The sequence below is a fragment of the Podarcis erhardii genome (genome assembly GCF_964252035.2).
Source record: "Podarcis erhardii genome assembly, chromosome: Z".
Lineage (NCBI taxonomy): Eukaryota > Metazoa > Chordata > Lepidosauria > Squamata > Lacertidae > Podarcis > Podarcis erhardii.
In genome coordinates, this window is record NC_138504.1 from 22,692,955 (window position 1) to 22,715,097 (window position 22,143).

Below are 22,143 nucleotides of genomic sequence, written 5' to 3' on the forward strand. Positions count from 1 at the left end.
TGCAAAGGTAGGGGAGCACTTGCTAGGATTCCAGCTTTGGAGCCCTGGAGCTGCCTTCCCAGAGCCTGGCACCTTGCTTAGCAGTTTCCCTGCACAGGGCGCTTAGCCAAGGTGGTGCAAAATTGAGAAGATCCATAACTGAGAAATACTATTTTGGGGTACTAAATATTGGCCTCACACAGGGCACCATTTCATGAATGTTTACCAAGTATGTCCCTTTTTTCTGGTTTTTGGAGGACGGCACCCAGTCCATGGGATGCTGTCAGAGCACTGCTGGCACCACTTTCTCAGAACCCTGGTACCACCCTTCCTAAACCAGAAGCCTAGTAAGTGCTTCCCTGGCACCTTGCTTAGTTGCAGTCTGAGATCTGACAGTTTTCCTACACAGGGAGAGGTGAGATAGTGCAATATTGAAAAGATTCATAACTGAGAAGATCCAGTTGGGGGAATGACACATATTGGCCTCAAAAGATTACTGAAGTCTGGCTTTGGGGGAGGGGGAGTGCAAGGGCTTTGGATACCAGAGCCCTGGCACCACCATGAAAAAATAAACTTTGGTTATTTAAATAATAATAATAGTAATTATTATTATTATTATTATTATTATTATTATTATTATTATTATTTATTTGTACCCCACCCATCTGGCTGGGTTTCCCCAGCCACTCTGGGTGGCTTCCAACATAGTTTAAAAATACATTAAAATGTCACACATTAAAAACTTCCCTAAACAGGTGTCTTCAGATGTCTTCTAAATGTCAGGTAGTTGTTTATCTCTTTGACATCTGATGGGAGGGTGTTCCACAGGGCATGTGCCACTACCGAGAAGGCCCTCTGCCTGGTTCCCTGTAGCTTTGCTTCTCGCAGTGAGGGAACCCCCAGAAGGCCCTCGGCGCTGGACCTCAGCGTCCAAGCTGAACGATGGGGGTGGAGACGCTCTTTCAGGTATACTGGGCTGAGGCCATTTAGTGCTTTAAAGATCAACACCAGCACTTTGAATTGTGCTCGGAAACGTACTAGGAGCCAATGTAGGTCTTTCAAGACCGGTGTTATGTGGTCTCGGTGGCTGCCCCCAGTCACCAGTCTAGCTGCCGCATTCTGGATTAGTTGTAGTTTCCGGGTCACCTTCAAAGGTAGCCCCATGTAGAGTGCATTGCAGTAGTCCAAGCGGGAGATAACTAGAAAATGCACCACTCTGGCGAGACAGTCTGCGGGCAGGGAGGGTCTCAGCCTGTGTACCAGATGGAGCTGGTAAACAGCTGCCCTGGATACAAAATTGACCTGCACCTCCATGGACAGATGTGAGTCCAAAATGACTCCCAGGCTGCAAACCTGGTCCTTCAGGGGGCACAGTTACCCTATTCAGAACCAGGGAGTCCTCCACAGCCACCCACCTCCTGTCCCCCAAGAACAGTACTTCTGTCTTGTCAGGATTCAACCTCAATCCATTAGCCGTCATCCATCCTCCAACCGCCTCCAGGCACTTGCACAGGACCTTCACCACCTTCACTGGTTCTGATTTGAAAGAGAGGTAGAGCTGGGTATCATCTGCATATTGATGGACACCCAGACCAAACTCCCTGATGATCTCTCCCAGCAGCTTCATGTAGATGTTAAAAAGCATGGGGGAGAGGACAGAACCCTGAGGCACCCCACAAGTGAGGGCCATGGGGTCTGAACACTCATCCCCCACCACCACTTTCTCAACACAGCCCAAGAGGAAGGAGTGGAACCACTATATAACAGAGCTCTCAGCTCCTCTAGACGGTCCAGAAGGATGTTATGGTCGATTGTATCAAAGGCTGCTAAGAGATCCAGCAGAACTAGGAAACAGCTCTCACCTTTGTCCCTTGCCCTCCTGAGATCATCAACCAGTACGACCAAGGCAGTTTCAGTCCCATGATAAGGCCTGAATCCCGACTGGAAGGGATCCAAATATCTGCACCCTCCAGGCGTGCCTGGAGTTGTTCAGCAACCACCCACTCAATCACCTTGCCCAAGAATGGAAGATTTGAGACTGGGCGATAGTTGGCCACATTGGCCGGGTCTAAAGATTTTTTTTTAAAGAAGCGGTTTAATGACCGCCTCTTTCAGCGGATCTGGGAATGTTCCCTCACAGAGAGAAGCATTCACCACCCTGCACAGCCCATTGCCCAGCCCTTCCTGGCTTGCTTTTATTAGCCAGGATGGGCAAGGATCAAGGAGACAGGTGGTTGCTTCACACATCCAAGCAGCCTGTCCACATACTCGGGGGGGTAATGGATTGAAATTGATTCCATGCAACTTAACCAGACAGGGTGCTAGCACTCTCCCGCCCCAGCCCTGCTCCCACGGTGGTGTCTACCTCTTCCCAAATCTGAGCGACTTTATCTGCAAAAAATTTTGCAAAATCGTTGCAGAAGATCTTGGGGTCTTCACTAGGCCCTGATGGTAAAGGTGGTTCCATTAAATTGAGAACCACCTGAAAGAGTCTCCTGCTACTATTTTCTACAGATGCAATAGAGGCAGTGAAGAAAATCTTCTTCGCCGTCGCTATCACCATTTGGCAGGCTCGACGTTGAGCTCTAGTCTGTGTATGGTCTGATTCAGAAGGAGTTTTCTGCCACCAAAGCTCTAGCCATCTCAGCAATTGTTTCCTCACCCTCAGCTCCAAAGAAAACCATGGGGCTGTCCGGGCTCCATGCAATTGGAGAGGGCGCTTCAGAGCCAGACAGTTGATAGCCCTGGTTAACTCCACATTCCAGCGGACCACCACGGAATCAGCTGAAAGGCTATCAACATGGGATAAAGCATCCCCTACCACTCTCTGGAAGCCAACTGGATCCATTAAGTGGTGGGGCGGACCCTCCAAATTGGTCCCACCTCCCTGCAGAGGGAAAGGGTCGCGGAGAAGTCCAGTTGCACCAGGAAGTGATCTGACCATGGCACTTCTTTTGTTTCACTTTTTCTTAGTTTCAGATCACCCCCGTCACTAGAGGTGAACACCAGGTCTAAGGCATGTCCATGACTATGAGTTGGGCCAAACTTATTCAGGGACAGCCCCATGGAGGCCATGCTTTCCACGAAGTCCGGAGCAGCCCCTTGTAAGGTTGTGTCGGCTTGGATGTTAAAATCCCCTAGGACAACTAAACTAGGTGTTTCCAGGAGAACATCCACTACGACCTGAAGCAATCCTGTACTGCCCCTATTGCCCAACTTCCAGAACATGCACTCAGAAAACTGGGTCTTCCCAGTAGGATGCCTGATGCAAGCTAGTGACTTCCTAAAAATCACTGCCAACCTGCCCCTCCCTGCCCACATGACCTGGGTTGCTGTGCTTAAGAGAAACCTGGTGGACAAGCAGCAGCTAAGACAGGGCCATCTGCTTCATCCAACCTTGCCTGTTCTTAAGCCTCTTTCCTCCCCCTCCCCCCCTCCAATGTTGATTGGGGAACATTCTCTCACTTTACCTTTGTTTTCTAATTACTTCTTCAGTTTTAATTCTGGAGAAAATGTGCTGGTGTAAAAATTATCTGTACTATAAAATAACAGTTATAATAATATGTTAAAGGTAAGTAAAAATGTGTAAGTTTTAGACCGCTATATAGCTCCATTCTTATTTTGGACATCATGTTATATTGGTATATCAAGATGTTTAGCTGGTGACATACTATGGTGTTGAAAACCAGACATTGCCCAGCCCTACTCTGAAGTTGGCACAGACTTTCCAGCCTTGGAGGGGGATATCCAATGTTTCCATGGCTCCTGGGATGCCCTTCCCGGGAGCATATGATTGTTCTCTAAGTGGTGCAAAAGTATGCATCTGAGTTGGGATAAGCACTAAATTTTTACATGTTGCTCTCTGTTCAACCCTTCATTATGATCAAGCAATTCTTCGTGAAGGCTGATGCTGCATATGTTTATCCAGAAGTATTTCCCTATGAGTTCAGCTAGGCTTGCTGCCAAACAAGTATTCAGCCTTAGAATAAATATTAGTAAATCTTTAATAATATGTAAAAAGAAAAACAAGTGTTTTAGTGAACTGATGCTGCTGGTTGGGCTAGCTATCTGGAAAGTTTGTTTGCTGAAGTGACACAAGGACAGTCTGAAGGGCAAAGTTGAAATGCAGTATTTGCAGACAAAATGATAAGAAAAAAGGTCTTGTAGGTGTTCAGCAAGATCATACCCCTGACTCTTGCTTGATGTGGCTCTTGAAGAACATTTAGCAAACAACCAAACTTTGCCAATAATGTTTCCCCATAAAAGCAGCTCATGGACAAATGTTGCACACCCTCAAAGAATGTGTGCTTTGACTGAAGTCTCAGTGGAAGCAAAGTAATCTAACCCTTGACCCTGTATATGTGGGATTGGTTGTTGAACTCTAATCCTTGGCCCTAGTCAAATCTATTTCTGAACAAAACCATGGCTTAGTGCAGACAAGCAAACATGCAGCTTCCCGGAGAATATCTCAGCTGCTCTGTTCCTCTTACAGTGTGGCTGCTATTGCAATGCTGTGAGCTATGCCATTGTTTGGCTTGGGTCTCATCCACGCCATACATTTAATGTTACCGGGAAAAAATAAAGAAGAAATACACAAAGAAATGAACCAACCAACGTCTTAATTTTCAAACCCTTTATTGTTTAATAGTAGTATAAGCATACGCCCGTAGATAAGGGCTGTACAACGTAGCATACAGCGATCCCTTGACATTTGTTATTTTGACAGCGGCTTGCGAGGCAGCGCCCCCTAACAAAGACTACGCAGGTACTGCAGCTGTCAGACGCTGTAGCTGTCAAACCACGTACCTGCAATTTCCACCCTCCCTTCCCCACAGGTGGGCGGGGTTGGCGGCACCGAGCAGGGGCTCACCTGGGCGGGTGCCTCCCACCTCCTTGGGCCGGCCTTTGAACCATCCCCGGCCAGGGAGGACAATGGACAGCTGGCCGGGTTTAGCGCCTGTGCCCGCAAAAGCAGCTAAGACTTGCAGAGGAACCCTGCTGAGAGTCAGTGAAAGTGTGAAACTCACTTGCAACATTGTATCTAGCCTTGTTATTTTGTACCCAGTAGATCCGTAGTCTATTTTTTATAGTCTAAAGCTTTAAAGTTCAATATAAAATCACGTTTGTGACTGATTTTCATCATTCCAACGGTGCTTTGCTCAGGGAAAAGATGGCAACTAGAGGAGGAAGGTGAGACCTGGGGTAGCCATCCCCCCCCCCCCAGGCATATGGTCACGTACCCCTGCCCATACTCGATAGGTGCTAAGTGTCACCTTTCTGACTCTGGAGTGCCAGACTCAAACCCATTCTGAGAACAATAACCAACCGGTTTCAGTACTGGGATACTGGGAGAGACAATGGGGGGTATTTGACTTGGCCGGGAAGACAGAGATTGCTGGTATCACATGTCTCAACTAGCGCCAGGGATGCCAACTATCCCTGATGGACAAGGCATCAGTTTTCAGCCAAGATGCTACTCCTAGTTTGTGACATATGTGTGACGATTTCAATGTGGGGTTATGGAGGATCTGGAAAACTTTTAAAAGAGGGTTTCACCCTTTGTTCAGGGCTTCTGTCTGTATCTCCTATGTTGACGTTTGGAGTCATTGTTGCAACAATAAAGATCAAGCCCCTTGGCTGCTGTTTCGCTTCTATATCCTGCCTATAATCTTTGTTTGACTCTCCAACCTGAACCTGCAGAACTTTTCAGCAGTGTTAAAGCACTCTTAAAGGTAAAGGTAAAGGGACCCCTGACCGTTAGGTCCAGTCGCAGACGACTTTGGGGTTGTGGCGCTCATCTCTCTTTACTGGCCGAGGGAGCCAGCGTACAGCTTCCGGGTCATGTGGCCAGCATGACTAAGTTGCTTCTGGCGAACCACACCAGAGCATGGAAACACCGTTTACCTTCCCGCCGGAGCGGTACCTATTTATCTACTTGCACTTTGACGTGCTTTCAAACTGCTAGGTTGGCAGGAGCTGGGACCGGGCAACGGGAGCTCACCCCATGGAATTGTAGCTCTGTGGAGTTATCAGGATTCTTTGGGAGAAGTCATGACTCATAGTTTTATAAATATGTTTTAAATACATGGTGTGGATATGACTGTAGCATGAAATAGGTACATTTTTTATCTCCCCACCCCACCCCCTGCCACCCACAAAGCACAAAAAAGGCAACTGAACAAACCTTGGCGCTGTTCATAGTTTGTCTGGGATGAAATAAAACACAAGTCCAGGTCCAGATTTAATGCCAGCACCCTTATGAAAAAAGATTACAGCGTCTGGGACTTTTTGGTTTAGAAAAAGGTTGAGTAGATATTGGGTCTTCCTGGGGAAAATGGGAGAGGGGGAGAAAGTGCTCATACACAGACCAGGAAAGTACAGGCCTATGTGCTTATAACAGAATAATTAAAAAAAAATAACAAGACATCAAACATTAAAAACTCCCATAGGCGGGGATTGTGTACCCTTTTATCCCAGCCTCACCTTTGTTGGTGAGACTGTGATCAAGGGGCTTTGAAGAAGATGCTGGGACTCTGAGTTCTTCAGAACATGAAAGCTTAAAAAGATTGCGACTTCCATATGACAGGATGCTTCCATGTAACAGTTTATTCTGGACTAGGTGCATGTATGTAAGCTTTGCACAGCAGCCACATAACTTTTGTCTTCATCAAAATGCTATCCCATATTCTATCTTCATTAGACCTGGTGTGGAGGATCACCAGGGACTGCCCTGCTCTCTGCTTGTATCTTGTGAATATGCAGGTGAGCAAGGCTTGCTGATGGAGATCAGCTGAGAAACAACCCTGCAACCAAACAACCATTTCTCCTCCTTGCAGTGGGACCTGATGAGACAAATAAGAAAGGGCTGGGTGAGGGAGACATACAGCTGTTGGCAATGGGGTTCTATGGTCCTTATAAATAAGGAAGAGGGTGGGGAAGGACTGTGGCAAACATCGGCCTAAAGTTCCAAAGCCTAGGAAAGAGAAGGTGCTGCAGAGGAGATCAAGGGGCTGATAGACCACAGAGCAAGATGAGGTGTTCAGACAATGCCAGAAAACGGACGATAAGAGGAGCTGCTGGGGTGGTAAGTACATACAAACAACTGAAGCAATAAATCTGGATTAAATGAGGGGAGGAAGAAATATGGGGTGCTATTTTTAATGAATATAAAGTCATGTGATTGTTGCAAACAAACAAGCAAACTTGCGTGTGTGAGCTGCACTGAGGCCACAACAAACTATGTGGAAACACCCAAGGCCTATCTAAACAGTACTTGCAGAAGTTCTAATGTATACAGAACACACACTTTACATGTGGTTTCCCTGACATGTGGTTAATGTATCAGATCATCTCACAAAAACATCTTGCACTAAGTTTCCACTATCTGTTTGAAGCAGAGATAACCCATCTCTGAGTGTGCAGTTGACTAGCGCTGTATGAAATTCAGAGATACCAGAAAAATACAAAATGATGACTGAGTGCTGGCGCTGTGCTATCATACAGCACATGTTGCTGGGTAATTTTCCTGCCTCATCCGGAAACTGTTTTCTTGGTGGTTTGGCTTGCTTTCATTTCGGGTTATGCTATTTAATCTTAAGAGCAGCAGCAACTTTTTATGTTTTGAAAATGGGAGTCAGACAAGAACCTTTCTGGTCCCTGGTTATATTGCAATACAGTACAGTATGAGGCACCTTTAGCAGGCCTGTTCCAAAGCCGCCAAGTTCTACACGTTTCATTGCAGAATCCATAGGAGCCAACTCCTAGGGGCCTGAGGTCCCTTTGCCCCCCATAAAAACATTTGAGGGGGGCAGGCATGGATGTAGAGGCGCTTTGTTGGACGGGGGCGGGGTGGGCAGAACAGAGTTATCTGCAGCATGATTGGTCAGTTAATTAAAGACTATTGATTGATTGATTGATTGATTGATTGGATGGGCAGTTGCACCCCCTTGGCTGCCCCCCCCCCAATAAAGTGGATGGGTATTGCCATTCAAATAGTGCATGTGTGCGGCATCATGTGATTGATTATGCAGGGTGGGGCTTACCTGCGCGGCGCAGACCCAACTCCTATCCCCAGTATTTTATTCAAGTTTGCACCCCCCTGCCAGAAATTCAAGCATTAATGCCACTTGTGTGTAGCATACGTAGGGACGGGCGAAATTTGTCCATTTCGGTTCATCTGAGTTTCCAGTATTAAATCATTTCTACATCTTCTTGAAGTGCTTCTAAATGGAATGTGTGTGTGTGTGTGTGTGTGTGTGTGTGTGTGTATGCAAACAAAATTAATTTGTGCGCGTGTGTTTGTGCGCGTGTGTGCGCATTCCCACGTTACGCGAGTTTCAGTCTCGGCCAACACGTTTCGCTGCCGGGAGAGGGAGACTTTTGAGGTGGTTGTTGTTGTTTTTTTACCTAAGCCTGACTCTTTTTATCTTTACCGCGTTAGGCCCCGCCCCTCCATCTAGGTGGCCGACCGAGAGGCCCTATCGGCGCTTGTGGAAGCAGCAGCAGCCGCCTCAGCAGCAGAAGGAACCGGAGCAGAGCGAACTACGACCGCCGCGCAAGAGGCGGACGCCCGGCTCCTATCACAGCTGCCGCCGCCGCCGCCGCCGCAGCCGCCGCCAACAACAACATGGTGAAGATCTCTTTCCAGCCGCCCTTCGCCGGCAAAGACCAGTCCAAGAAGGAGGCGGCCGAGGTGCTGGTGGCCGACAAGGTGAGCGCGGGTCGAAGCTGCGACGTCGGCCCGTAACCGGCCGCCCTTTAATCTCCCTTCCCCCACCGGCGCCATTTTGTGGTGGCGGCGGCAGCGGAACGGGAATTAGAAGGGAAGTAAAAACACACGACGGAGAGTGCGCGGGGGGGGGGGCGCGCATCGGGAGCGCTCCCTCCACCAGCACTAGCACCCCAATAACGCACCTTCGGGGAGCAAAATAATGGCGCCGCTGCCTTGGCGAAGGCCTCATTAACCCCAAAGGCAGCCCCATTCCTAAGCCTCCCTTGGCCACTTCAGAGACCGGGTCCTGTCATCTCTAGCCGGACAGCTCTTTCGCCTTTTCAGACACACACCCATCTGCCCCCCCCCTTATTTAAACCCATTTCGCAATCGGTAGGTGCCTTGGATCCATAGGTGTCAACTTTTCCCTTTTCTTGCGAGGAATCCTATTCAGAATAAGGGGATTTCCCTTTAAAAAAAGGGGGAAACGTTGACAGCTATGCTTGGATCAGGCCGCGGACCCCCCTAGCTTTTCTAGCCCGCACCTGCATTAGGCGCGTATGAAGTGTGTGATAATAATAATAATAATAATAATAATAATAATAATAATAATAATACACGACAGCCCCTGCCTGCAGACTCATACTCCCAAAAAAGACGACACCAAAAAAGAGAGAGGAAGTGATAGTGACAGTGGTGGTTTTAAGGGTAAGGGGAGAATTAATGCTGCTGCTGCTTGTGATTTGGATTGCAAAGCTGCCTTGAGTGTGTGTGAAATTTAAGTAATAGTTGCTGGGTTTTTTAATAACAACAATAGCATTAAAACATATTTTATCCTGCGTTTATCCTGGGTGTAGTGTGCTGGTTTGTGACTCCCTTAGTCCAACACTTGCAACCCAGCAGTGGTTTAGTTGTGGAGTAGCTTGCTGCAAGCATCCCAGACACTGCACCTTATAAAAGGATGCTGGTGTTCCATAACACAATGGTATGGCAGATGCCTTGCACGAAGAGGCTGCCAGGTTTTAATCCCTTGCCTCTCCGGCTACATAAAGGATCTCTGCTAGCATGTGCAAGACATTTGTCTGAGATCCCGGGACACTGTAGTTTAAGCTGACATTGATTCTAAGTCCACCGGTTAAAAGTGCAGAAGTAGGTCACACCCATGCATGTAAGGGGGGGGGTCGTTGCACCTGTGTAAATATACCTGTTCATTATGGGGGTTTATACTTTGCCTTTTAAACAACTTATCAGTGTGCCTAACCAAAATATATACATCAGAGTACACATATGGGTAGTGTTGAATGAGCCCTAGGCAAGTGAGGGTAGGATTTCAGCATAAGTCTTCCACTTCTTTCAGGTTCTGGAGCCCTCTCAAATGCATAGGGGACCACTTCTATTCTTCTTTTAAACAGGCTTCTTTTAAAGCCTGTTTCATAGTTGCCCTAAGTGTTGTATTGGTGGGTTTTGCTTATTTACATTAGGATAGCTAGTGTCTGTCTTTTTCTGGCCAAATGCTCTTTTTTGTGTTTTCCTGCACAAAAGTTGTGACTCATTCTCAATTTAAAGAAGTGGTTGATTGACAGTGCATATGTTTGTGCATGATTGCATTTGGAAATGGTTGCAAACATGTACTGGAGAGCTGCAGGCAGTTGAAGAACACCACATTGTGACACAAATACTTGCTTCACGTGTGATAGCTGTGTGTCATCTCTTACTTTGTAGCTTGTAAAGCAACCTTAATTGCCTCAGTGCCAACAGATCTCTGCTTTATCCTCATGTTGGAAATAGCTACACTTCCATTGCAGGATAGATTCAGGTAGTGGAAAGCTGGTTGATTGTAGATCCCATGTGATCACTGAATATTTTAAATCCTTAATTTTCAGTAAAATCCACAATGCATTAGAAACTAAATGCAAGCTCTTAATAACATAATCTTAAATTTGGCCTTCTACCCCTGCCATTTTTACCTGGGAGAAAGCTCACTAAATGTCGTGTGGCTTGTTTCTGATGAAAGATGTACATTTGATTGGTTTGCAGATATGTCTTGACTCTGATGGAGAGTTCATGCCTAAATTTGAGGCATGTGAAGGCCTAGTTCCAAAACTTTGAATTTTCATTTATACAAAAGTGTCTCAACATTACAGGTGGTCCATATTTTATGGTTCTAAGCATATTTACATGGAAGCAAAATCTACAGAAGGCCCCAATATTTCCCTTAGCAAAACATAATAAAGATAACCATCACATGCATCCTCCTCACCCAAGAGGAGTCTGACTAGACAACTTTGCCTAGTTTCCTGTCTAGCAGTCAAAAAAACGGGTATGAGTGGTGCATAAATAGAATCCTTTCAAACATCAAATGGAAATGTTGCTTTGTTTTCACAGATGTTTCCTCTCTTCTTACTTTCATTTTAGGTGAAATAATTGAACTGAAATGTGCCTGAACCCTTATTTCCTACAAATTTCCAACAAGTGGCAGACCTGCTTTTTCTAGTGTTACAGTTCACTTTTGAGATTGTGCAAGCAAAAACATTATGAGAAATTTGTTTTGCAATTCAGCATTTGTATTGGCATAATAATTCAGAGGGTGGAGGCTACTGATGACTAGCAAAGTTTATGCAACATCCCCGGTTTGGTTCCTGATAACCAGCCAAAGAACCTCTTGGAGCAGAGAGTCTGGGAAAGATTTCTTTGTGAGCCTTTAGGAGATGCTGCTAGGCAGGCTTGTAATACACATGATAGGTACAGACCTGTCTTCAAATGCTGGGTTACTATGTAATCTCTGTAAAGCAGTGGTACAATGTAATGTGCCAAAAGGATGCAATGTGCCAAAAGGTACTCTTAATCCTCTCCGCCCCCACATTCAGTCCCTTAAAAATTTCCCAGTCAAGTTATAGACTATGCATAACTAATTTTCATGTCTTTCTCTAATGTTTTAAATCACATATTCTACTCCCACCTCTAAACAGGACTGCAGCAGACATCCAATTGGCCTGGATCTGCCACTGATTTGTGTAGTTGGGCCAATAGTCTGCTGAACAGACAATATTGGGCAAGTTATAAGGCAGCTTCATATGTTTAAACATGCAACTATTAGTACTATAATGAAATTTTGCAGGTAGTTACTTGAAAAGAATGAATTGCTCTTTGGGATTGTGAGATTAGCCAATTAATGTGCAGGCTCACTTGTTATTAAGTATCAAGAAGACATGCATGACAGTTCTTTGGGCAGAAAGGAAATACTGTTGTGGCTGTTACATTCTAATACTAATTTTGTTATTTACTGCAGAATGCTATTTTATTATCTGCAGGCTTGCAAAACTTATACTTGAACATACAGTTTTAACATTTTGAACTGTCTAACATTGCATAAGAGTCTAAGGTCGAGTTTATTGCTTTCTGAATTTTTTTCTGGTGGGCTAGGGGCGCAACTGTGTATTATCCTGTGTCTGGCACATTCAGAAGAATGTTTAGCTTTCCAGCTTCAGGGTTGTCCCCCACCCTGCAATTCAGTGAGTTCCTTGCAAAAAGGGAAGGGCTAAAAAGAGATGGTTGTAAATATTTTGGTTTTGGTGTTTGGTTTTGGGATTTTCTGTAATACATGAAGTTGAATTAAAACAGGCTTTGACTGGACTAAAATATATATTTGTGCATGAAATTAAATTGTCTTGATCTTTGCAATAGTACATGAGTAGTTGTCCCAAAAGCTGATGTGGAAATAACCAGTGTTGCTAGTAATTCTTTGTGAACTGTGCAGGAACTGTACATTTTATGATTGTACAGGTAGCACATTGGTGCCTGCTCTTTTCTTCATTTACACTGGCTCAGTTAGAAGGCAGGTTACAACTTGACCACGGTGCCTGACTCTGGATTTTTGAAGATGCTTGGCTTCAACTAAATGACATAATTGAAGCTGGAAAAAGCATATTTAATTTTAACATGCTAGCATCAGATTTCAAGATGCTTGAGCAAACTAGTGAAGAAATCTTCCTGGCTTGTATATACACAGCTGAACACTTGATGAAGTTAACTACATGTAGAGCAGAACTGAAATTATATTAGACAATTATATGGATTCTGAAACTTTAGAACCCAAGCTACTTGCTTACTAAAAGTGCAAATATGTTTTGGCTGTTAGTATTGCCCCCCCCTTTTTAAAAAAGCCACACATCTAGCACTGTTAACTGGCAAAATTGCTTCAACAGCATATTAGGTTCTCAGAGAACTAGAATATTATTTGCATAGTAGAAGTTCAGAATCTGCTGATGCTTCTTTTTCGATAGTTTATAACTTGCTGTTCCTCTTCTAAATATGAGGGTGGAGAGGTAAGGAGGAGGAATGTCTCATCTTGCCAACCCTTTGAATACTTTTATAGTCCTACTGTACTGATCATTTGAGTGGACAAAGATCCTTGAAATCAGTTTAACATCTGAATTTCCTGTTTTAAAACTCAATATTTTTTTAAAATATTGCAAACGCCACACTGAAACCTCTCAGCTGATAATGCTCTTGAACAAACAAGGCTAAGTATGCATGTCATTGAGCCATACTGCTTTTGTTTTTAGAATTATGGAAATAATCTTCCTTTTGAAGTCACACACCTCATAAATATGATCTTGATGTTAGCAACTATGGATTGGAAGGTCATCACAATTTTGTGGTTTTGTGTATATTTGCAGTTAACCACAACCCCTTTAAATTTTCTTTGCCATAAATATGAGCAAGGAGCAAATGCTGTTGAATAAGTAAATTGACTTTTTATAACTTTAAAGAGTTATAGAAGTTATAACTGCCAGATGTTACTGAGGAACAGCTCCAATCACCCCTGACCATTGGCCATGATGTCTGGAACTGATGGGAATTGGAGTTCAACATTTAGAATGCCACAGGTTCCCCATCCCTGCCTAACACTTAAGGAAGGATTGACTTGGAAGGGGAGGGAACAATGAGCTTAATTATGTTGAGGGAAGTTTAAAATGTGAAACCTTTATTTTTGCAGCCTAGTAGGCAAAATTCACTGTAGCATCGTTCTGTAATTTAACAGGAGGCACAACTCCATCTGTAGTTTTTTAAAGGCAATTCACTGTTTGTGTTTAAAGCAGATGTTATGGCATCCTTGTTTTAAACACAAAGGGCTCAAAACACGTTCCATTCTCCTATGAATGAAATATAGGTGTACTATGGCATCCTTGGGTCAAACATTTCTCAAGGGTGTTGTGTGGCACTGTTGGCTTTCACCTTGAAGTGTGGTATCATCCTGCTGAGTCAAGGTGAGGTGTAATTAGTTAAAGAAAATATTGTCTCCAAGACAACAAAGAACTTAAGTTCCCTCTCTCTCTCTCTCTCTCTCTCTCTCTCTCTCTCTCTCTCTCCCCCCTGAAGGATCCAGAAGTTGCAACACATGGGCACGAAAGTTCATCTGGAAGATGTCTGCTGATTCTTTTGGGTCTTGCGCTTATATTAGCAGGAGTGGTGGTTGGTGGAGCCTGCCTCTATAAGTACTTCATGCCAAGGGTAATGGAAATACAACTCTTTCCCCCCCTTTTTTCTTTTGCAGATAAAATTGACAAAGCAAATATAAACATACAAAATAAGCAAAATATTCCACACAGTGTAAGCATGGTATGTAACTGAATTGGAATATGGGTCTAAACTTAGATCTGCACCTCAAAGCTGTGGCACTGAGCAAGCTAAGAACTTAAAAAGTGAATCTGCCTGGATTCCTCTCATGTTTATGACTGGGACAGACAGAGTTATCTTGCTGAACTGAGGCCTCAGTCCTGGGAGCTGCCATCTTGGCTTTCCCCCTCCTTGTCCTTGTACTGTGACATGCCCCATGGGGCCCTGTGAGATCCTTGGGTCTTGCAGGATCTTGAATGCATCCTTCCCTGAAGCTTCCATGTCTGCCTCAGTAGGACTGGCATTCTTGGCAGTTCTGCTGCTTGCCATGATTTGGGTGCCAGACTCTGCACTGAAGCATCCTGAGATAGTAAGCTGGTCTTGGACATCTTAGTGGTGTTGGGGACCAAGTCTTGTCTTCCTGCCCCCCACCAAAATATTTTTTAAAAAATATGCAGAAAAGTTCAAAACTTATATTTAACTGTGATTGTAGCAGATCTGCTATTTTCTTGAAGGACTTTGCAAACACAACTCAAACTGCTGTGAGCTTATACATTAACAGAATATATATAGGCCACATGTTCTGAACAAAGTTTAATAGACAAAACATTGAGTCAGGAGGAATTTGTGGAAATGTTTAATACAAGTATTTGTTACAACAGTGCCATCACACAATTCACACATAGAAAGTCACTTTTTCCGCTTGTCTGCATCAGTCTTGCACATAAATTTTACAAGGGGTTAGGTACAATTGGAATGTCATTTATTACAGTTCTCTCATGCATCCAATGAAATGGAGAAATGCCTTCCCCTAATAAACTGAAAAGACTTAAACAAATGTGAAACAGTATCCTGTACATTTGTTCCACATTAACTTAAAAAATTACAGCATCTTTGCTGGAAAACAACAAACTTGGAAGTTATTTGTATTTCTTTGCATTTACCTCTTACGCACCTCTGATTTTTTTTGTTGTTTTTGAACTGTAATTAAATGACTTTATTGCAATTAACAGAACCACAAAAACACTTGCCCTCATTAGATTTTTTTTTTGCCCAATATTGATTTTATTTCAGGTGACACTACAGAAGTGGAAAGTCTGCTAAAATGCATTATGATTGTGGCAAACCAATGCTGGGTTGTACCCAGCTAAGTTATACTTGGAGTAGACCCATTGCAATTAACAGACCCAAGTTAATAATTTTAAATGGGTCTGCTCTAAACAGCGCTGGATAATCTGTCCCTAAAAGAAGTTTCATAATTGATTACTGTGATTTATTTTTAGCGTGCAATGATGCGTGGGCAAATGTGTTACGCGGGAGAGGATCAGCAAGAGCAGGCAGCCGAACCCTACTTCTTGCCCATTGCTGAAGAAGCTGACATTCGTGAGGATGATAATATTGCCATCATTCAGGTTCCTGTTCCAAAATTCTCTGACAGTGATCCTGCGGCTATTGTTCATGACTTTGAAAGGGTGAGTTGTGACAAGTCTAGAACTTTTCTTTTTGAAAATTACACCATCTGTTGAGTTTTCATAACTGGCAACACAAAAAACAAACACCCTCATCCTTCTACATCAAATAACAGAAATGATGTTAGTAACAGCTAGCCTTGTTGCTTGCTTTAATTTTGGTTCACCTGATGCAAGTTAGTACAAGCACATAATTCACAGCTTCAGCTTACTGGCCACCAGTCTTGCCTAAAAAAAATCAGGAATGTTTCTCCCTTTTTGAGTCCTAATTTTGTGTGTTAAATTGTCCGTTATTGTCCTTTTAAATTGTCATTTTAAAATGCAGTCTCTTTACATTTCAGGTAGCAGCTGCTGAGGGTGTATACTTGTGTTAGGAAAAGTTGTGGTGGGCAGTTTGGGAGCTACCAATTCAAGGAAGAGGGAAACAAAAGACTGAGGTGGAGAGTGTGGGTCACATGTGGATGTATCACAGGTTGGCAGTTCCCACCCCTGCTGTAGACTGTCCACTGGTAGCAGTTATTCATTATCATGTATAGGTTTAAGAAAGTGCCTTAATCCAGGGTGAAAATAGGTTGAAACTTTGTGCTGAAAGACTGAATGCAATAGTAATGGTGATCCTGGAAACGGGCTGGTGCCTTACATTCCACAACAATAGTGTTCTGGCTGTAACTGTGTTTTGAGATACATAGGTCTGCCATGCTTTGCAGTCTATAATTCTATGTATTTTTTAAGAGTATGAATGTAACTATGCAAAGCCGCTATTTATAAAACTTTCCAATAAGGTTGGTATTCAACATAGACTTAACACTTATTTTCAGATAGTAAATCTCCTTTTTTATTCTTGGTTCTGTTGTCACTATGTCATCTTCTCTCTGCCACCTTAAACTTGTTACATGAGTTGTAAGTGATTTATGTGCAAATTGCTTATCTTCAAAATGGATGTCAAGAATGTATTACTCTAAGACCTATGGTTAGAATGGCTGTTTTAAAAAGTTATTAGCATCTTTGCTTGCCAAAATAGATTCTCTTACTCCATTGGAAAGGACTCTTTCTCTGTGTTGGAAAGGAACCTTTTGATAAATCCCAATACTTGAAACTTTATTGCTTCTCTTCAAATTGGTTACATAATTTCATTGATTTAATCTGTAAAGCTCTTGGAACATTTTTATAAGAACTAATTTGAAAATAATGACCTGGGTCGTAAATGACTTAAGGACGTTAAGTGAAGGAAAGTTTTCTGCCCCCTCTTCCCACCTATACTCATTCATTAAGACTCCTAAACTGCCTCTCTAGAGGGTTGGGGAACTCTCTTGAAAAATGTGGAACTGATCACATGGAGCTGCTGGAAAAAGGAGGAGATGGAAAAATTTCCTTCTCTTGAGATTCCTTCCGTTATCTTAGAGACCAAGACAACAGGCGTATTAAAGTATGTATTCAAATTACTGAGATTTCTTGTTTCTTCTTGCAGCTCCTGACTGCCTACCTTGATCTGCAGCTGGGTAATTGCTATGTGATCCCTCTGAACACATCCATTGTTATGCCACCACGGAATCTGATGGACCTCTTTTCAAAATTAACGGTTTGCATTGTTATATTTCAGTGTAACATGGGGAAGAGTTTTCTTTTTCTATGAAGACAGTGAAATGTATTCTTGCTTATCGATGGTATCTTTTCTTCAGCGATATCTTTCTTTAGCTGGCACATAGCTTGCTTACGAAAAGTCTGTTGATGGCCAGTGTTGGTTGACTGATGGCTTATTGAGAGCATCTGTATCACTGATGCCGAAAGTATAAACACTTGTTTTCAGTATGATTCACGTAATGTTTTTATTCGCGTCACTCAGAATTTATAGGCAGAGATAAGACAAGCCTAACTATGTCTAGACCTTTTTACTTGCATTTAGAAGCGGGCAGCTGGTGAGACTGAATAGATCTCTACTTAACTTGGTTACAAGCCCGGGCAGGGGCTGCTTTCTAAATCAAGCATACTTAAATAGTAAACTACATTAAAATGAGACTTCCTTCCAAGTGGATTGGTGCGGGGGGCCTTTTTCAGTCTAAGGTTCACATTCACTTCTGGGCAGCCTGGAAGCCAAATGCCAACAGGGGGTGGAGTAATGGATTTAACTACTACCTTTGTAGAGGAGACTACATTCTAGCCATGCAAAAGCCAGAGGTTTACACACACACACACACACACACACACACACGCGCGCGCGCGCGCGCACACACACACACACACACACACACACACCCCATACTAGGAAGCAAGAGAAATTATCATTATTCATGGACAAATCGTTCTTCAGAAATTTTTATCAAGTGCATTTGGTAAGAACTCCTAGAAACATGACCCCAAGGAATAAACTTTTGTGATCAAGGTCTGGGCACACTATCTGCAATAAATCTTGCTTTAATCATCTGAAGTTTTCACCTTTTCTCATAGATTCCACATGTATAGTTGCTCCCTTTATTTAAAGTTCCTTTGCAAATGTGAATCTTCTTCTTTGGGTATTGAAAAAAAAAAGAACTGCAAATATTCATATTGGTGATATTTGTGTTTTTCCACAGACTGGTTCCTATTTGCCTCAGACTTACCTTGTTCGTGAAGAAATGGTTGTGACAGAAAAGATTGATAATGTGTCGGATCTGGGCATTTTCATTTACCAGCTCTGTGTAGGGAAGGAAACTTTCAGGCTTCAGCACAGAGATAAGACCAATGGTGAGTATTTCAACTGAGAATGTAAACTTAGCTTCTTATCTTAAGCAGAAAAAAATAAAATCTAAAAATCTTCTGTAAGCTTCCAGAAAGAGCTTTACTTGACAAATCTATCTAGTTTTTTCTTTTTTAATTTTCCTTTAATAGAAAAGGCTTTTTCTTTCTAAGGTTACATATGGGAAAGTGGAGGTACATGGTGAGACTAAATTAAACTGGTGAAAAGTCAATGTTAACACCTCTAGCAGTAATTCAAACATGAATATTCTGATAAAGTCAGAAATTTAAGATTTTGTTCAGAATCTAAAAATGTTTAAACAGTTAGCTGCATTGGTGTCTTGCTTGATGGTATTTTGGAAGTATTTGGTTCAGTATTTAGCTAGTGAATTGTGGGAAACTTCACACAATAGCTCATTTCTGGGGTAGGAAAAGTGTTTGTACCTAACCTGCACATCACTATCCCTAACACTCCTTCCAGAATTGCATTTCCCTGGTTTTAAATCAATAGATACATTCAGCTTGTCACATGCAACCATAAACAGACTAACCAGGAAATAAATCTTCTGTCTGAAATCTTCATATACTGTTCAGCATTAATTGGTGTTGTGTTCTCTTATTTAGGCCTCCAGAAACGCTCAGCTGAAAAGTGTCATTCAATCCGGCACTTTGAAAACTTGTTTGTTGTGGAAACCAAGATCTGTCAGCAGTGAAAAGTACAGGGTAGAAAGTGACAATCACACATCTTCATTAAGAAGTCGAAGCTTTATATCTTTATTTTCAGAATTAAAACATGCAGTGATAATCAAAACCTTATGCTTTGTTGTGGGTTGCTTAAATTTAAAAACAAAAGAAGGAAATTCCAAATTTACCATGATTTTTTCTTTGTGTCCCTGGTGTGGCTAAATTTTCTAGCTTTCATTCGCACTTGCTAACACAAAAGTGAATACCCTATACCCACCTGATTATCTGTTTCACAGCATAGTCTTACACGTCTACTTGGAAGTCTTATTTTGTTAAGAGACTTACTCCAAATTAAATGTGTAGGATTGCAGCCTCAAACTAATTTAAAAAAGGACTGCAAGTAGCAAATTCCTACATAGAAATGTAGTCCAGTCAACACCTGACTCTTTACAGAATGATGAAAGTAACACATTAATATCTGGTTTGCACATTTATATGTAGCTCTGTAGGATTGCTCTACATTAAGTCTGGTAAGAAACTACATCAAGACTTCTAAGGTTTATTTGAACTTCATAGGAGAAGCATGTAAACTAACCTTGGTAATCATAAACATTTTTTTCCATTTTGTGCAATTACTGTATTGAACTTGTATGTATATTTGGAACCTTCCCTGAGTTGACTTTAGTACTTCTTTATTTTGGTTCTTTGGTGATATTTAGTTATATGTTCAGGAGCAGTTACTCTTTAAAAGCTTTTATGTTAGTATTTTGGCGCTGGACTGGTTTCAACATCTTTATTGCAAGCTTATGTAATTACAACCTGATTTGGCCCAATTGTCATTGTTTCTGTAGCTGTGAATTCCAACCCCCCAAGCCTATATTTCAGAGAATAACTTCTTATAAGCACAGTAGCACTAAGACTGCAGTTGAAAGTATTATCTTTGCTTAAGACTGTGGTACACGATGGTAAAGGGATTGTTAGTGAGCTGCTAAGTTGAGTGTTTTGTATAAGGGACTTTATATTTCTCACAAATCCTGCAGCCCTCCAATAAATGTTTCTTTAAGACTATGGTGGTGGTCTCACTTTGTTGGCAATAAAAGTAATTGTGAGAGGGAATATTAATGCTGTCAAAATATTGGTAGCATATCACTCCTGCGCTGAAACTGCTATAGTCAAGAACCATGTATTCTGCAGTACTTCAGAATGTTATATTAGGTGCAGAATCTAGTTCCCTGAGAAACTTAGGCTTTCAGGTTTGTGTTTTGCCATTGTTCTGAATTATAGGCAAAGATTTGTGTATCTCTAGAGCTAAAGGCGTGGAGGAATTGATCACAGGTTTTCCTTTTCTCTCACAGACTAACAAAGAATAAAGTATGTAACTTGTATATAGTTGGAGAATAAAGTATGCACCTGAGAGAGGCATAATTTAGCCTGCTGAATTCATTTATTCATGGGTGGGGTGGGAGGTGCTTGTGAATCCTGTTTACTGAAAACCTTCCCGTACACCAAATAAAGAAGCTGTCAGATAGGCTACTTTGTCCTTCATCCTTTAATACAAATGCAAGTCCATCTTAAAAATTGATCTAGTGCACTGGACTTTTGCTGTCTGAAGTCTTGTGGTACTTTTCGTTTAAATATGGAAAGTGGTGCTCTTTAGTTACCTTTAGTTACAGACCTTAGGTGATTCTGATAGGAGCTTTAATTATATATCCCAGCCTGCCTCAGAGAATAAACACTTTCTAGTTCCAGAAACAGGTCCACTTTTTATTTTTGCAGGCTTTAGTGTTATTATTTTTTAGTTTGTTATAGACTATGGGGTTTGTTATAGACTATGGGGGCCTTCCTTCTACCTGGTGGAGATAAGTACCCTTTCAAAAGCTGTTCATGGTTGTCACTGCCTGCCTATAGAATATTGGGTCATGGAGCCCTTCTGCCTACAGGAACTACCTTTGTCTTTCCACAGTCAGTAGGTGCTCAAGAAGTGCTGCACTTTTTAATTACTTGATCCCCTTACCTACAACCTTTTCTTTAGGTACTCCATGGTTGTGGGGGAGGAACAGGTATCTACTGCTACAAGTGGTGGCTTGTTGGTAAAAATTAGCTAACTATTTACTCCCCCTTTCCAAAAGCTGACATCTGCAAACAAATACACATGCTAGAACTGGAATGTTAACATTTGCACCTGTTGTATGTCAAGACTGTTCCTTGCAAAACTCTCAAGGATGCAGCCTTGAGTTAGTGCTTGTTAGCCCTTACATAATAGATATGTCACTTATCCACTAGATGGCGAAGTTGGCAAGCTAAAGGTATTTTTGTTTTAAGCCTTCTAGCCTTTTAATGTTCTTGATGAGAGCAGCATGCTTATGCTTCACACCAACTAATCTGGAAATAAGTTTATGATACTCCAGGGAAGCAACATATGATTCAGAATCATGCCTTTTGGAAGGGCAGTGAAGGCCTATCACTTTCATAACATTTGGTGTAGATCCGGACTTTTTACACCCATTTGTGCCCATTAATACTGGGAGGGCTACAGTTTACATGTAAACTTTTCAGACTGCCATCTGGAAAGCTGCATGCCCAAGACAAGCCAGCCTCTTGTGCACATTGTGGTACACTTGGGCATACAGTAACTGGAGCAAACAACTTGCAGAGAATATTCCAAAAGCAGTCTGGATTTCTTCATGTTAGGTCCTTGCAGCAGGGAGGGGGAATAGCCTTTTATACCAAATCCAACTAACTCATGTTCTGCACAGCCTTATCCCACCATGGGGTGCTCCAGCTGTTTTGGACTGCAACTTAAATCAACCAGCCACCACGGCAAATGTGTTTGTGATCCAAAATACCTGGAGGGCACCCAGACAGGTCTGACCTGACTGGCAGAGGCTCTTCAGCATTTTGGGCAGCACCCCATTGTCAGTCTTATCTGGAGAGGCCAGGGATTAAACCTGGGACCCTCTGTGTGCAAAG

General features: G+C 42.6%; 1 protein-coding gene across 1 annotated transcript; it reads left to right on the top strand.

Annotated features, from left to right (window-relative positions):
- Nucleotides 1–8,371: 8,371 nt before the first annotated feature.
- ITM2A (integral membrane protein 2A) lies at nt 8,372–20,241 on the top strand. The gene is made up of 6 exons (XM_081848497.1): nt 8,372–8,689; nt 14,072–14,203; nt 15,592–15,780; nt 17,246–17,356; nt 18,348–18,498; nt 19,114–20,241. The coding sequence occupies exons 1-6, from the start codon at nt 8,606–8,608 to the stop codon at nt 19,200–19,202; spliced, it is 756 nt and encodes a 251-aa protein (XP_081704623.1). The 5' UTR covers nt 8,372–8,605; the 3' UTR covers nt 19,203–20,241.
- The last annotated feature ends 1,902 nt before the right edge of the window (nt 20,242–22,143 follow it).

Coding starts and splice junctions, on each gene's coding strand:
- ITM2A (XM_081848497.1), top strand. CDS start 8,606: ATGGTGAAGATCTCTTTCCAGCCGCCCTTCGCCGGCAAAGACCAGTCC. Junction 8,690..14,071: donor AGGTGCTGGTGGCCGACAAG/GTGAGCGCGGGT, acceptor TCCCCCCTGAAG/GATCCAGAAGTTGCAACACA. Junction 18,499..19,113: donor GCACAGAGATAAGACCAATG/GTGAGTATTTCA, acceptor TCTCTTATTTAG/GCCTCCAGAAACGCTCAGCT.